Here is a 16,533-nt window from a genome sequence, read left to right as displayed (position 1 = left end):
CATCTCTGCGCTTCTTTGTTCAGTATCAGCAGGAGATCTTAGTGCTGCAGGAGAAGCTGCGGTCGTCGGTGCAGAAGCTGGAGGAGTACGAGTCCCGTCTGAAGGGTCAGGACGAGCAGGCCCAGAAGGTGCTGATGGAGTACCAGGCCAGGCTGGAGGAGTCGGAGGAGCGCCTGCGCAGACAGCAGGACGACAAGGACCTCCAGATGAAGGGCATCATCAGCAGGTAGACGGGAGGAGGAGACGCCGTGGAATCAGCTGGGATCTGTTGTCCAGGTTCTCATCGAAGCGCCTCTGTTTGCAGGTTAATGTCGGTGGAGGAGGAGCTTAAGAAGGACCACTCGGACATGCAGGCGGTGGTGGACTCCAAGCAGAAGATCATTGATGCACAGGTCAGTTTGCTCATTCTGTTGTTCATTCATTCAGTCTCGGCTCTGACCGATCCTCCGCTCCCTCCCGCTCTCTCTCACATAAAACATACATTTACTCATCGGGTTTTCTGTTGACCTGCAGCTCCTCAATAATCCACGTGATTCGTATTCATATAGAACTGTTCTGAATGTGGATGATTGAGAATAATTCAAGTCAAGCAGAAGATGATTGTCAGCAGAAATTTGTACTTGTTTGAGCCGTTGTGTGTACATTATATGCAAACCCACAATTAAGCTCTGTGCACATGTGGAGATTAACGCCAAAGGGATTTCTACAGCGGAACGGGGGAGAAATCCCACATATGCTGCAACAAGACATTAGCACAAAGCCAGACACGTACATGCAAAGGTGATTAATCTCCCGCACACTTAATTCACGGGACTTTGCACCTGCAGACAAACAAACACGTTCAGCAAACAGGCCGACGGGATGGAAAAAAATAAAAGCTCATTATGAAGAGAGGGAGGGAGGTTAGCTTCTGTGCTCAGCGCCGCCTACACATTATAAAACTGTCGCTTCACGCAAACAATTACTTTCAATCGCTCAGGTTGAGTGTGTCCAAACTTTTGACTGTAAAGACATTTCTTGGTCTTCCAGCAGCATCTGCGTGTTTATAGAAGTTGCTGTCTGTGGTACATCACATACATGTGATATGTTTGGTTTCCAACAGCATACTTTTTTCTTATAATGTTGTTAATGAAAGTTGCCTGTGAATCAAGTAGCCTTATATGGTCATTTGGTTGATGAAGAGATTTAAGATGAAGAGAAACAGATTCCCAGTCCTGTCTTCCCGTAGATTCTACAATGCTGCTTGTCTCCCTGCATTCATGCGCGCGTGTGTGTGTGTGTGTGTGTGTGTGTGTGCAGGAGAAGCGCATAGCATCTTTGGATGCTGCCAACGCTCGTCTGATGAGCGCCCTCAGCCAGCTGAAGGAGCGCTACAGCATGCAGACCCGCAACGGCATCTCGCCCACCAACCCCACCAAGCTGCAGATAACTGAAAACGGGGAGTTCAGGAACAGCAGCAACTGTTAGACGGAGCGGAGCGTGTACAGCGACCCGGTGCAAGGACCCGAACACGCATGCACGGCTGCACGCCTGTTGCAGAGACCGCGAGGTTTTTAAAAGCAAACATAGTACTTTTGCGGGACATTTCCAGTTTTTGGACAACCTGGGCAGCAGTGGGCGGGCCAACCCGAAGAGGCGGGACCTACACGTGACGGACAGATCCCCCGGAGAACAAGCTGAGCGTACGGGGGTCGTTACCAGGGAGACGGCCGGAGGAGGCGGGGCAGAGCTTGTACATATGTAACTCAAAGCTGTCCATGTATGCAGTCGCTGGGACGTTTCAAGATCCTGCCGACACTTGGGACAAACCACTATACAGCTACACACAGCGACAACCGCCAGACACGGTCACCATAGCAACCGTCCTCTCCTCCGCTCTCACTTTATTCTCCTCCCTCCCGACAAGCAACAATGAAGCGCAGCGCGGATTATCGCTCTCGTTGTCTTCAGCAGATTACTTTGCTTTATTTAAGAGTCATTGTTTATAAAGAACCAAATAGGAGCTAAAGAAAATAGATATTTTTCGCCCCAAATGATGTTTATGTCCCTTTTGACTCCTCGGGTGTGTCCCCCCCCCCCCCCCCCCGGAGTGCACTTTGTGATACGCTATTGGTACATGAAACGCCTTAATTAAGGAACACACCTTGACTTCATCCCGCTGCTCCCCGACTTCAGAAAAAAGGCACAACTTAAACTGTGGATTTGTAGAGAATAGAAAAATAAAACTATACATACATAAATGTATTATGAACACTAAAGTAAATGAATTCTATGTTATACTATATTAATGAAATGTAACATAGATGTATGCATTTCTTTTCTGCTATAGAGTATACACACATATCTATATTTGATAATCTCAAATATAAAAGCAGACCTTTATTTAGGAGTGAGATCGTCTTTTATTTTTCTTCTGTCGCGATGAAAGACTGCAGTGTGTTTTGCTTTGGAGCCCCGGAGGAGTCGATCACGGCGAGCAGTGATCAGCACCAGCGCCTCGGTCGCCCGTTCAAATCTCCACGGCGACGCCGAACCCGTCACAGGCGGCACGCGCGACATGTGAGCCAACACGGCCTGCGCATTCAAACCGCCGTCTCTCCCGCTGCTGCTGATCATCGCTCCCCAAACACACGGATCAATTAAACCCAGATTTAGATTTTAGTTTGGTGGGTTGTGTGAGTGCGTGTGATCTTCTCGCTGTAGTAGCACAATAGTTACGGAGAGACGTGTGCTTCGACACGCTCACTCATCCTAAACACTGGACTGGTGAGCCGTCGGCCTCCTCGGTGACATTTCCTCTCCCACCTGCTTTGTTTGTCGGTGGTAATGAAGTTTGCTGCATCCAAACTGTGACTCTTATTAATCCTCATGGCATCGTCTCTCTCCTCACCGTCTCTTTTTTATTTTTTGCTTTACCTTCACCCCCCTTTTAGCCATCGTTTTTTCCGAATGTGAAGACGCTCGCTTCGCAGTTTGATCCGTCTAATCTGCTCCGTACATCTCAGCGTCTATAATTTGTATATTTTTGTACCCGTTGTTCTTACGTGTCACAGACTGCGTGCGTGAGGCTCTGCATGCTTCATCCTCTCTCCAGAGCCAACGCAGTGGCACCAACACCACTTCTTCTGTTTCCAATCGGAAGGTTATGATGATGATGAATGCGTTTGCTGCAGGCATATACAGTGAATATATGATAACCGAGTGCATCAAGAGGCTGGACAGCCTGGGAACGTGTAAATAAAATGCTCACACTATTTTTACCTAATGTTAACAGAGCTTTTTGTAAATGTATCTCGTGCTCAAACTCTGCTGTATCATTATGGATTTTGTAAATACAAAATAGCTCAGTCGGTCATCTGTCCTCATTGAATAGAACTATTCTCTTAAATGAACCTTTCAGTGTTCTCCCGGTCAAAGCTATCGTTTTTGTGTTTAGAGTGTATTTTCACTAGCCAAAAAAAATGCTAAAGTAGGATTTGGGAAGTTGCCACACAATCCTGCAGTTCCCATCAGTCAGTTTGCACTTTTATGTTCAGTGGTCGGTGTTCTCAATTAGCTTCTGTTTAGCTCAGCACTTGTTTCTGCTGTTTAAAAACGTGGCGACGTTCAAAACCGAAGGGATTTCTTGGGATTAGATTGTCAGGACGTTGTGTCAGATTGACAGAACTGTTCGCCTCAGACTGCAGACTGCGTGCGGTCGAATGCAGAAAGAAAAGAAGAAGAGATGTAGGACTTTCGTCGTTATATCTTATTAGGCATTTGATCCTGAAACAATATCAAGTGAGACTGTTACTTTTGACTGAGAAAAAGGGGTTGAGTTGATCCGAAACATTTCTATACGCTTCACAATAATTATTGCTACATGGTCTTTCTTTAACCAGTAGTAGCAAATGTTAACCTTTAGCTCTGGTGGTTCATTTAAAGTGTCATTGTTTGCCTTTAAACTGCAGTTTACAATAATACAAGTTAAGCGATGACACGTCTGTGTGTGTCCATCTGCAACCAGAAAAGAGGAAGAGACTCTTCTCACGTCCACGTTTCCACCCGTTTTCATTTTTTGCAGTCCAAACACGAGCTGTCACTTCCCAAATAGTTACGCCACTTAGACAAAAGATCGATCTAAAATATAAAGCTATAAATAAAGTAAAAGATGTTGTATGTTTTCTATTATCTTGTAGAAAATACTTTTGTAAGTATGTTGAAAGTATAAAGTATTTGCTGGATTCTGCTTCCTTTGACGACAGTGACAAAACAATAATGTACAGAGGAATTTGTGTTGACAAAATGTGGCTGTGCAATTTATGTACATTTGCAACTAGACCTATTAAAGTTTTATTTAGCTATTTTAAAATCGCGTTTCATTTGTTTTGCTTATTATTCTTAATGTGCGGGCAGTGAATCAAACTCCACGTTGTTAGAAAGTCCAGCAGCCCGAGACAGAATCAAACTTGTGCTGAGACGGAGGACACGGTGAGACGGACCGTCTCCTCGGTGAGGCTGACCTACATACTGCCCGATTGTTATTCAGCACGGTGGGGAGGGAGGAAGCCCGGACTGCTGTGCGCCTGCAAAAGGTCTCTCTCACATTCATGTGGCTGCATCGAGGGGACGGTTTTTAGATTGAGACAAATACAGTATTAGTGTCTAATGGTACTAAAACGGAATAATCAAAAGGTTCACCAGTAATGGTGAGAGGAAAAGTAGGAATCTATTATGACAAAGAACATTTTAAAAAGGTTGTGTTTGAAAAAAAATATTTTGCAAAAATAAGTCACAATTTGTTTTTACGTCAAACGTTACCAAAACGACACGGAGCAAAAATAGCATATTTTGAGATGAAAATGTGCCTGAAATTCGTGGTTTTGTGAATGAGGATTTAATTACAAACCACAAACTGCTCTAATGTAAACAAAAAAAAGCCCCAGTTAAAAGTAGTTAAAGAGAAATCTGCTTCACAGCAGCAGTGAGCACATCGACACACAGAAACAGAACTTTATTTCTTGCAGTGTTATGAAGACATTTGTCCAATCGAGATTAATAACGTCATGAATTAACTTTACGTTAGAAAACATCTGCAGAAAATGAGTCAGTCTTGCAGAAGTTTTCAACTTGAAGTTCAAGGATTGTGGTTTTGCTAACAAACATCTATGACCTTTCCTGTTGGCGTCTTCGTGTGTCGCCACATCGGATGAATTTGTATTACAAACGCTACGTGGATCACATTTAAGAAACATTGCATCTGATTAGATTGTGCCATGCAATTAATTCCCAATGAACATCGTGTGGCAAAAGGTCCGAGAGGCGACGCGACGCGACTGGAAACGCTGCCCAACTCAAAGAGGGCAAGTGGGGCCGTTTCCCTCTGAACGCTTGTTCACTTCGCTCATCGCTAATGGCGCCGCACAGCTGAGCCTAACAAATAAATACAACACGCTCACATCCATTTCTGTGCAAATTAACAGTTCCAAGAGCTGTGCAAATTCAACGATAACACACACACACACACACACACGTTTGTGCGCTGTGTGGAGCCGCGTTAATCCATGAACAAAGAAAAGGTTTCAGTGTTCAAGAGAAAAGGTGAAGGGAAGCAAATAGCTGCCCTGTAGAATCAGTAAGTGTCTCCAAGCAGCGGCGTCTTCCTCCACGCGGGTCAGATAAGACCTCACCAAACGGGGGAGGAAGGAAATGCTCCCCAGCGCCAATGTTCCACCCCCCCTCCTCCCCCACCGGGTGGAGGCACCAGCGAGGGCCGTGTTCGGGTGCTGGACGCCTCAGTTCTCCACGTTGGCCCTGAGCGTGCGAGGAATGAGCCTTTGATGCAGCCGGTACTCCTGGCTGGAGGCCCTCCGCAGGGGGGCCGGAGAGCCCAGCTGACGGTTGCCGGGGCCCAGCGCGTGAGTCTTGGCGGGCCGCGGCATTGCCCGGCTGCAGCTCACCGAGCGCCGCTCCTCCACGGCCGTCTGGGACTCCAGCTGCGCCTCGCACAGCTCCAGCAGAGACGCTACTTGCTCCCTCAGCGGCAGGGATTTGAACCTGCGACCTGCCAGATGGAAGAAGGCTTCCACGAACGCTTGCAGTCCCATTCCTGCAGGGAACGTAAGGAGGAAGGTGAGGCCAGAGGAGGACGCGTGAGGGAACTTAAGACCACATTTAAATGACAACAGGCGTTTACTCCGTTTCAGCAAACCGGCTGATGTCACATTATGAGGAGATTTACATATGGAAAATATACCAAGAAGCTTCATAAAGACACATTGTTTAACTATTGAACTGCTGCAGAAATATTATGGAAACAAGAGAAGATGTTCTACTGCAGCTTCACTGTGTGTGTGTGTGTTACAAACATAGTCGGTCTGTCAAAAGGAGAAAATCTTGGTCAGAAATAACCGACCACGACGCTGGCCGAGCCTCCCCGAACACGGACGAGCTCATTCTAAACTCCGCCCACAACCTCCCTTCCCTCGCGGTCACGTGATCTCCATCCAGCCGCTGCGAGGTGCAAAGTCTGAATGATTCACGTCGGGGATTCACTCATTTCAATGACCAGCGTGTCAGAGGGAATCTGACAGAACGACAAGCAATTATCTCCAAGCACCGAGTCTCAAGGACAGCCGCCTGTCTGTGTGTGTGTGTGTGTGTGTGTGTGTGTGTGTGTGTGTGTGTGTGTGTGTTACCTGCTTCTTTAGACTCGCCCGTTGTTCCTGACCAGCGGCGTGTGATGTCGATGTAGAGGATGTCCACTGAAGCCATGGAGAAGTTACTGTTGCTCAGCTTGCAGGTCCTAAAACCATGAATACGTTCAGTCCAACTGAAGCGACGTTTAGTCAGAATGGAAAACATGTGACATCGACTACGCATGAAGATATGAAGCCAAAACATCACAGAAGTAGTAACTAAAGTACATATAATATACAGTCTCGTGAATCGGGTGTGTTGGGGCCGATGAGCCGCCGTACCTGATGAAGGTCCGGAAGGCGGTGGGGCCCAGGCGCATGTTGCCCTTGACGCCGAGGAAGCGTATGAACAGCGCTGCGATCCGCTCCACCAGCCGCAGGTAGTTGAACTGCTTGGTGTATTTGGGGTAGACCTGCTTGAGACACAGCGAAGGCAGCGCCCCGTCCTCCGGGCTCCTGTCTCGTGTCTCCGCCTCCATGGGGACCTCCTCGCCGTGCTCCGGCCCGCCGGCCCTCAGATGGGAACTGTGGCGACGATTCAAAAAGGACAACAGGGATGAAAACACCAAAACCCAAACACACATGCAAAAGACACCCAGAGGCCAAATGTGAGCGGAGTATACGCGAGGAGGGGAATGTCTAATCTGGCCGTCGTTACCCGCGTCAAAGCAATTTACATCCGCCGAGGAAAAGGAGCAAAAAGGAGCAAAATGTGTCAATGAAAAAAACGTGTCTGCACACTGAAATGAAACCTGAGCGTTTCATTCCTACAGAGACAATTATTCTACCACAGGTAACAACACACGCTTCCTCTGTGTAGAAAACGTTACACCCATGTTCCATGTTCCCGACCACACGGGTCAGCAGGCAGCGGCCAGATGGAGCAGAGGTTAATAAAAGAGGACGGACATCTTAGAGGACAAAGGACTGGACGCTGTCCCTCGATACCTGCTAGATTATTAAGTCATATTTAATTAAAAAGATGCTTACAATGCAGTGTGTTAATTCAAAGCTTCCACAGCGACACAAATGAAGGTTCTGCCTTCGTCCTCCTCATCACATCTCATTTGCTTCATGCAGATCCGGCTCCAGTAAGCGTTTCCCCTCGCACCCTATTTTAGGAAACGCTTGCTTACGATTATCAGCTCTTTGTTTGTCACCCACATTCTCAGCGGCTCATAAATCCCCCACAGAGGCGTCACGTACGGGACTAATGAGCCGGGTGTGAGGAGCACAAACCCAGAGTCACATCCCGCCCTCCTCAGTTATCTCCACCCCCCAAAGCTACACGCCCCCCCCCCCCATCTCTCTTGCCTCCTCTAAGCAGCCCCCCTCCCGTTTTACTCTGCGTGTTGGTCCTCTGTCAGCTTCATGACTCACAGGTGGAGGTTCTGACAGACGGAGCGCCGTCCCGCTGCACCTCGCCAGTAGATGCACCATCTGTTGGGTAAACTAATTAGCTCACCTCCTCTGAGCATTTGGTTTGTGCTCCCACAGATCGTTCTAGACGTTTGCTGAGGAAATCCAATATGACTGAACCGAGTCTAAATGTGTGCACGTGGCCGGCAGCTTGAACCCGGCGCTCGTATTAACCGATGCTCAAACACCAGCCTGTTCTGATGCTAAATGCTCACCGTGCTTTGATTATTCCCATTAATCAGAGCTTTGTTCCCTTCTTACACTATTTGGTGGATCTCGGGTGCTAAAACCTTCAGCTTATATTCAGCTGACCTTTGAAGAGGCCAAACCACTTGGCTGTGAACTCGGGGCTAAATTAACAAACTGATTATCTTAATAACATTGCAGCACAGTTCAAACTGGCTACGACAGCAGAATACTTGCTCATTGAACAGAATTCATCTAACAATGTCTGAAATAACAGCGTGTGAGATAAGATTTATTTTACCAAGCATCTGTGAATTTACACACAACTGGCTGGATTTAAAATGGATCGAAGTCAACAGACAAAGAACACAGTGTGGAGCTGGATGATTGATGAGACGCGTGTCGTTGGCGGCAGTGATGATTACATACTTTGGAGCACATCCAATCTAATGGCTAATACGATAAAGATGAGCACAGATTTATAAAGTTTGGTCCTTCAGGTTTCTGTTCCAATACTACAGGATTAAAGTGGGCGAAGTACGAGAGGAGCTTCGGACAGTTTCACCCGTAGTCTGGGTCGAGGTTCTCGTTGATGCCAATAAGTGTTTTTTATTATTTAGTAACTGAGTATTCTCCTCAGCTTCGCAGATCTATGACCCCCCCGTTCTGTCCTGATAGAAAACGCTCTCCGCACACATCAGATCCAGATATTCTTCCACTACGTGGTTGACTTTAGGAGGGAAATAAATGGAGGAATGACGCCTCAGTCAAATACGATGTTGGAGGATCATTTTGTATAAATTAAACTTCCTAAATTCAACGAATAAATAATACCTACATATATAAAATAACCTTATATTGGCACTGAGGATTTAATGTCGTAAATCTTTAAATACATTTATAAAGACAACATGAGTTCCAAGTCAACATAAAAAGTTCGAGGGACATCAGATCAAAGGATTGAGTCTCTAAAAGTACAACAATAGGAATTAGTGTTGAGAATTCTACACGTGTACACTACATTATACAGTATTTCATCCACTGACAAGTACAAGTGGTTCTGCAGATTCTGGCCGGTTGGTGGTCATGAGTGAGATAGTTAAGTGGGTATTATCCCACTGATGATATGAACAAAGCACATCAAATATCTGATACAGACGATAATCCGCAGAGGAAAGTGTGGGGGGGGGGGGGGCCGGCCAGGCAACAAATTGAGATGTCGGTGGAACAGAAACAGTTAATCCTCTTGTCATAAAAGAAAAACAGATTAAGATGTAAAAAAACCCACACAAACGCTAATAGAAAAGGAGATTTATTGGCAGGCGGCAGGCGGGGCCGGTCAGCCGTAATGTGTGAAACTCCACTCCGGCTCAGCTCAATTTCATTTTTCCATTTAACAGGCTTAAGCCGTCGAGTGGCGCGGCGATTGGCTCTGAGGACAGATGGGAAGAGGGCGGCGTCGTGTCCTTGGAAGTGAGCTTTTAAAGGCGAGCAGACGCGGAGAAGACGGCCGTGTGTTTTGTGTACGCGTGCGTTAAAGTGGGAGAGAACTTACACGGAGGGTTTCCTGCGGCCGGGGTCCATGAGGCGCAGCGTGTCCCTGATCACGCCCACTTTCACCTCTTCGTCCACCGGACTGGGGACGTATTCAAACACTCCGGTTGCCACCTGAGACAAAACATAAAATACAGCCGTGAATAATAAAGACGTCAATCCTCCGGCACCGCCGCGGTCGACGTCGACTCTTACCTCCTGTTCGTGTTCGATTCTCATACTGGGGTTGGAGTTCACCTCCAGTAATACAGGCTTGAGGTTTTTCATCAGCAGGATGTCGAAGCCTAATATCTGAGACACAGACGCGAGGGGAGAATCATTGTTACACTACAAGAAACCACACAGAACTTTCAGCGCATTATGAACAGAAGAAGATGATAATATAATTATATCCCATTTCAGCCGATAGATCCTCCTTGATGAGTGTTGTGCAAGCAGGAGGAGGAACACCAGATAAAAAGTGTCAATGAAAGCATAAAGAGACGAGAGAAATAGGAACATCTCACTTTTGAGAAAGTCCTTTGTGAACCATTAGGTCATAAACTGTGTCCGTAGAAAGTGTCTGGATTTGATGGGAGAGATGATCTGACATGTTAAGCAGCTTTGTCAACAGATGGACGGATGTTGATCTTTAACAATACGCGAGCGTACATTCTGGTTCATTAAATATCCTACTGTACCCACATTGTGCTGCACGGTACCCGCTACCCACCTGGAAGCAGGTGGGCCCCGGTTTGCCGGGCGGTATGTCGGCCTGGTAGTGGACCCGGAGCTCGGGCACCATGGCGATAGCGGTCTTGATGACGAGCGCGATGATGTCCGACCACACCTTTTTGATGTCCACGCCTTTGGCCGCCAGCCTGTACAGCACGCTGGAGAGCGTGCGCTTGCTGCCGGTGCTCTGGCTGTCCGAGTGGACGAAGTTGCCACTGTGGACGTTGAGGGAGTAGTTGGTCAGGTGCATGAAGACATGGCTCAGGTTCTTCTGGCTTGGTTCCTACACATTCAGAACAAGAGTGGCCTTATGTGCTGTAATCTCAAATGAACGACGAACAAAAGTGAAGGATCGGCGGCGGCGGCGGCGGCGGCGCGGCTACCTGGTAGGGCTCGGTGCAAAAACGCGTCAGGCCTTCCTTGGCAATGTAGATCTCCAGCGGCTCCAGGGATTTTAACAGCACGTAGAGGCGGATGTCGAACTTGAGCTTGTCGATGAGTAACGGCTTCTGGATGTACTCCTGCACCACGGCCTGTTTGGCCGGCGACCCCGCCATGAGCTTCAGGTCACTGGGGTCACGAATGAGGTAGATGCCGTCGCCTTGAGAGCCCGAGTCCGGCTTGACGATGAAGGTGGGATTCAACGTTGGTTCGTTCTCCTTCACCATGCGGATCTGCAGCCGAGGGGGGGGGGGAGTGAGAAAAGAATTATTGGCACCACTTGAAATGCAACACTGGGCCAAACTTCAAAGTTTGAGTGAAGTCTGTTTGATGGCGCTGTGAAAGAGGTCAAAGCTGGGATGGGCAACTTTAGACAAACCAGCATTATTTTTGAAAACATCAAACCAGAAAAAACACTCATGCGCTGCCTGGATGACAAGCGAGGCGTGTCGTTGTCATCGCTGACCGAATCAGACTTACTCAAGGTTCTTTCACTTGTAACCAAACTAACATCATGATAACGATTTTCAACAACAAACATGGTGATTGTTAGTACTCATTGATTGTGGAAGAGTTCGGTCACGCAGGTCATTCGATCATTGAACAGCGGCTGAACTTTAACAAATAGGAGGAAAAAATGATCGATTGAACCATTTGAAACGTAAACCAGGCGGAATGTTAACAGCGGTGTTCTGGTGCCCCCTGCTGGGCATATGATGTTGTTGCTTCATATGATTGACCTAAATGTTATTTTCCTAATAAAAGCGGACTGAAAAGTACAAACCATCATGGGTTTGGGGTGAAGAATGGCACAATAGTGCCAATAATTCTGTCAGTCAAGCAGAAGCTGCAGAGGAACGTCATACAGTGCGTGTCTGCAGCCAACACTGTTTTCTTTACAAGACAACCCTACTAGACTCAACCATGTGCGTTAGATGACCATAACAAGGTTAATATTCATGAATATGGCACAGTCGGTTTCCCCCCTCAAGGAGAGGAATGACCTCGGAATAACAAGTTACAGTGCAGAGAGAGAAAAGAGCACCGCTACTGTGAAGATAACATCATCCGTTTGGTTGTTGCTGCAATATGGCAAATTCTGAAAGTTTGCCATATTTTGCCATAAAAGAGAAAGCAAGCTGGCAAACAGAAACACTGCTTTAAATCTCAGAGGTGTCTTCAAGCTTATTTTAGCCTTCTTTGTACTGTTATCGTTTGGGGTTTATGGGTTGTATATGCTGCCGCCCTGCTCAGGTGTCTTTTTGCAAAAGAGATTTTCAACTTCAATTTATCATGTTAAATAAAATCAGACACACTGATCTAATCTTCATTTTATTCATAGCAACATCGAATTAATGAAACACAAACATGAATCAGCTCCAAAACTGCTTGATTTCTACTCGGACTGTGTGAAGTATCCAATGTTTGCACTGCACAGCTCCTCGTGAATACATCCAAAGAAAACCCCCACGTAACACGTCCACGGTCATACCGCTTTTGTTACGCAAACATACCTGGGTGGAAAACTGCTGGCACTCTTCAGGCAGGATCCAGGACCGGGGATAGAAGTCGTACTCCTCTGGGAAAAGCTCCTGCATCGTCCTCACTGCCCGACTCAGGTTGATCTTCCTCAGCATTTCAATCATTCCTGCAACGAACAAAACCACCGTTTCATGTACAATAAATACAAGAGACCGAAGGGAGAGATATCCATTAAAAAGTACTCGAGCGTCGTGAAAGAAAGTGATATGGCCAAGTAAATAATGGAGCAGCCACGCAAGGAGATATAATGTAATATGACACAGGTCTCATAGACAGATAAATGCAAGTCAGCATCCTCCAGCTACGTGCATCGCTTACGAATACGATCATCTCTGTCAAATCTCTCTCCGTCTAAAGTAATGATTTTTGCCATCGCATGACAAGATTAACACTGGAGCATTGAGGATCAGTGAGGCTTTAAAGTAAACCCTGCCGTGATTACAGAATACACGAGCGCTGCGGGAATGAAGCCATCGCTCCACCTACAGATCAGGTCACAGAAGACGGCGGCGGCGGCAAAAGCGGTGGAATACCTGGGAACTTGTTCACCTGCCCGGAGACTATTTTTTCGTTGTCGTGGAAGGAGACGCCGTGCCAGTAGATATCACAGGGCGCTCGTCTTCCCAGGGGAAACTGGAGAGGGGAATAAAAAGGTTGCAAACACAAACAACCAAACGATACGTGCATTGAGTATATAATAAACTTTTTGCATATAAGTGGGGGGGGGGGTTATTTGCTCATGTAACTCAGGCCTCTGTTGATCCCCGAGAGCAGGGATAATCTTGCCTAAAGACGGTGTCAGTGCGTGCTCGCCTGTGATGATCGGGGGCAAAGAAGAGGAGGTGATACTATAAAAAGGAGTTAAGCGACTCCTCGGGGCTTTTCTCCTCGGCACCTCGCTCACGCTCTGCCGCGGTCACGCAACGAGTATTACAGTCACCAATGGACACCACTTTCCATTTCAGCTTATGTAGCACAATGGCAGCCAGATAGAAGATATGTTAAGCTGTTGTGCCATCAGTGCGTAGCACTTATAATCAGTTATACGGGTTATAATCTCCATACGTTGGCCAGGTCTTGCAGTCCGAATGGACAGGCCAAACCCAATGTTTGAATGCAGTTATTGGTCTTATTTTCTCAAGTTGTCACTCAGAGCGGCCATATTTTCTCTGCCTCGAGGACTAAAAAGAATATTGGATTAAAGGCGCTTCAGGATTATCATTTTCCACTGTGAGAGAGAATGCTGTATGTTGACATATACTGCAAACGTAGAGACGCGGTAATTTGGACGAACGTTGAGTAAATTAAAAAAAAACGCATAAAATGTCCACAATTATCTCCAGCATTCCATTTCGTGATCCTGCATCAGTGCTTTGAGGTACAGCTTGGATTCCTCCCGATCGATGTACATTTCAGAATTGGCAAACCAGGCGACTCCAGTTTCAGCCGCTTCAAAGATGCTGACAGGTACTTTCATAAAACGACACGGGCTCTTATGGCGGCGTTGACTTTGTGAGGACAAAGGGTGGTAATGTATATGTCCTCTGTCCACCGTTACCGATGGCAGACCTGGAAGGGATCAAGTGTCACTGCCTCGGGGGAACTCGAGTGTTTACCTCATCTTTGCTTCTCCTGCATAATGGAGAGCGTGTCATAATAGCGGGTATTAACGGAATCACGTTCAAAACGACCACACGATGTTCGTGGACAAAGAACTGGATGAATTGTCCCTCTCACAAATGTTCTAATGTAGTTGCTGTTCAGTTTGAACGACTTTGCTCCACATCTGTCCTTTCATACATTAGACGCACCCGAGCCGGCATCGCCAGGTTGGCTTGTGTTAAAGGTGATCGGTCATCTAATTAATAACCGGGCCATGTTTTATTACTGAAGATAATTAATGACAACTAAATCAATACGTGAACAAATAGGAAATGTGTGTGTGTGTGTGTCGGGTTCTGCGGCATCTACATTATTGCATTTAGTGGTGCAAATGTTGTATTAAGTTACTAGTTCATTTAAGTGACAGACTTTCTTTTCTTGCACACATAACACTCTTCCAGTCTCCTAACATCTGAGAAGCTTTGGATTTTACATGCGCTTCTTCACTGATTTTGGATCCCAGATAAGGAGGAAAAAAAAACATTATCTAGCATTAGGCCTCAAACAGAAGGAAGCGGTCACATCTTATTATTGTCCAATACTGTATGGGCTGATGCAAGTAAGATTACATTGACTCCTATACAGATATACTCTGCTTATGCTTATCCTCCCCAGCTCATCACACCCTCACATTGTCTCTGCTGCAGCTCCTCAGAGCTCACAGCTGGAGAGCAGAGGGTTCCCCATCCACGCACATTGGTGACCAGAGCCTCAGCTGGTTGGCATCCCAATGGATCACTAATGCAGCTGATGGGAGAGATCCTCTCCGGATCACCTGCTTTGTTAAACCGGCACCTGATCCTCTCAGAGAAATACACCTGTACAAAGCATTGGCTGAATAAAACGTTATCCAAAACACACACACACACACACACCTCTTTCCACTTCAGCTGCTTGATGCTTAACTTGAGCGCCTCCAATGAAGTTTTGGCTTTGGACATGTCCACAGTCACCGGCCGGTTCTTCCGGGCCAGTTTGAATCCGTCCTCGCGGCGGGTCTCTTGATTGTTTTTGGACGGGTGGATGTTCACGTAGTTCCCGTTCGCCTCCAACTGGCCCCGCAGGATCTTCCCGGTGCCTCTGACGTGAAGTGCCCGCTCGTGCCCGAGTCTATTCAGGTGACGAGCGGTGACCACGGACCCGTGCAGCGGCACGTCTGAGGCGTGTTTCTGGACGTCCTTCCCCGCCGTGCTGCGACTTTTAACCCGCTGTTTGCAGGTGAGCGGGACGCGGGACGCATCCCCGGCGGCCACGGTGACGCCGGGAGCGTCCGGGAAGACGGACGCGGCGGGGGGACCCTCGGGCGCCTGCTCCTCGGCATCCGCAGCCTCCCGCCCCGCGTCCTCGCCCAGGGATTTCATGTCCTCGATTTGAATCTTTACTCTGACATACCGATCGCTCATGCTGCGGAAACGCAACGAGTGACGCGGCTCGGCAGCGCAGCGTCGCACCAACGAGCGCGATAATCCGACGCCGGCGAGCTAACGGTATCCTGCAGTAACGTAGCACGCATTGCTAGCTTAATGAGGCTAATTAAATAGTCCAACCGTCTGTTACCGTCACGTCGTTTCCAAAACGGTGCGAGCGAGCACACCGCGAGTGCATGCCTTCGGTCGTTAACGGTATGAATTGCCGACTGTAAAAAAATAAAAATAAAAAGGCTAAAGAATAAACGGTAACGACGCGTTTCGCCAGTTGGGCACAATTTGCGAGGAGCAACATCGGAAGGCTAGCCGAGCGCCGCAGCTAACGATAGCGAACACCTGCCGTTAGCACGTCAAACTTCATTGAGCGGTGGCCGAACCACATGGGTCCGCGCCAATAGCGGTGCCGTCCCTTAACTTTAACTCGTGACAGACGTTCCCTTACGCCGGAGTTTACCTAGTTGTTCTAGCGGTGCTCGGACGGGCCACGGTCGTCCGCTCTCCGTGTGTCACCGTCCCCGTGTTGTCAAGTAGCGGGGCGGCAGAAGGCAGAGCAAGCCCGTCGCCCAGCCTCCATCTGGCGCGAGCTCAGCTGTTGGTGCGTTTATGGCTCCTCGTAACTACCTGTCTTCGAAAGACGTATTGGTTATGTTACGTGTGGTGATGATTATAACCGAACCAAACAGCACATAGAGCCGCAATAATGTGTATTTCTGGATATTTTGATTTCACAGGTTGATTGTAGGTAACTGAATGTTATGAATTCGTATCATTTACTCTTTCCATTGATTTCTCCTTTTACATTTTTTTATTTTCGGCAGCACGTGAAGGCAACAAGTGGATGCCATGTTTCAGGAGGCGTTCCCCCCTTTACAGCAAGCAATAGAATATCCTCAACCAAATACCGTTATTCA

The 16,533-nt window shown here is 47.4% G+C and overlaps 2 protein-coding genes across 20 annotated transcripts in view; one reads left to right on the top strand and one right to left on the bottom strand.

Annotated features, from left to right (window-relative positions):
• Positions 1-4,351, top strand: part of dab2ipb (DAB2 interacting protein b) — a 95,810-nt gene extending 91,459 nt beyond the window's left edge. For all 19 annotated transcript variants that reach the window (XM_078088955.1, XM_078088956.1, XM_078088960.1 and 16 more), the window contains 3 exons: positions 24-226; positions 305-392; positions 1,300-4,351. In XM_078088955.1, coding sequence (XP_077945081.1) covers positions 24-226; positions 305-392; positions 1,300-1,467 — 459 coding nt within the window. In that variant the 3' untranslated portion in view covers positions 1,468-4,351. The remainder of the gene's footprint in view (positions 1-23; positions 227-304; positions 393-1,299) is intronic.
• A 627-nt stretch (positions 4,352-4,978) lies between these two features.
• On the bottom strand, positions 4,979-16,388 carry ttll11 (tubulin tyrosine ligase-like family, member 11). Its single transcript, XM_040197664.2, has 10 exons — positions 15,071-16,388; positions 13,067-13,166; positions 12,506-12,639; positions 10,934-11,224; positions 10,549-10,833; positions 10,032-10,127; positions 9,838-9,950; positions 6,960-7,202; positions 6,678-6,784; positions 4,979-6,088 (listed from the first exon to the last, which is right to left on the bottom strand). The coding sequence occupies exons 1-10, from the start codon at positions 15,596-15,598 to the stop codon at positions 5,775-5,777; spliced, it is 2,211 nt and encodes a 736-aa protein (XP_040053598.2). The 5' UTR covers positions 15,599-16,388; the 3' UTR covers positions 4,979-5,774.
• Positions 16,389-16,533: the final 145 nt, after the last annotated feature.

This window comes from Gasterosteus aculeatus, chromosome 14 (assembly GCF_964276395.1).
Source record: "Gasterosteus aculeatus chromosome 14, fGasAcu3.hap1.1, whole genome shotgun sequence".
Lineage (NCBI taxonomy): Eukaryota > Metazoa > Chordata > Actinopteri > Perciformes > Gasterosteidae > Gasterosteus > Gasterosteus aculeatus.
The sequence above is the reverse complement of the archived record's forward strand: the minus strand, read 5'-3'. Positions and strand labels throughout refer to the sequence as shown.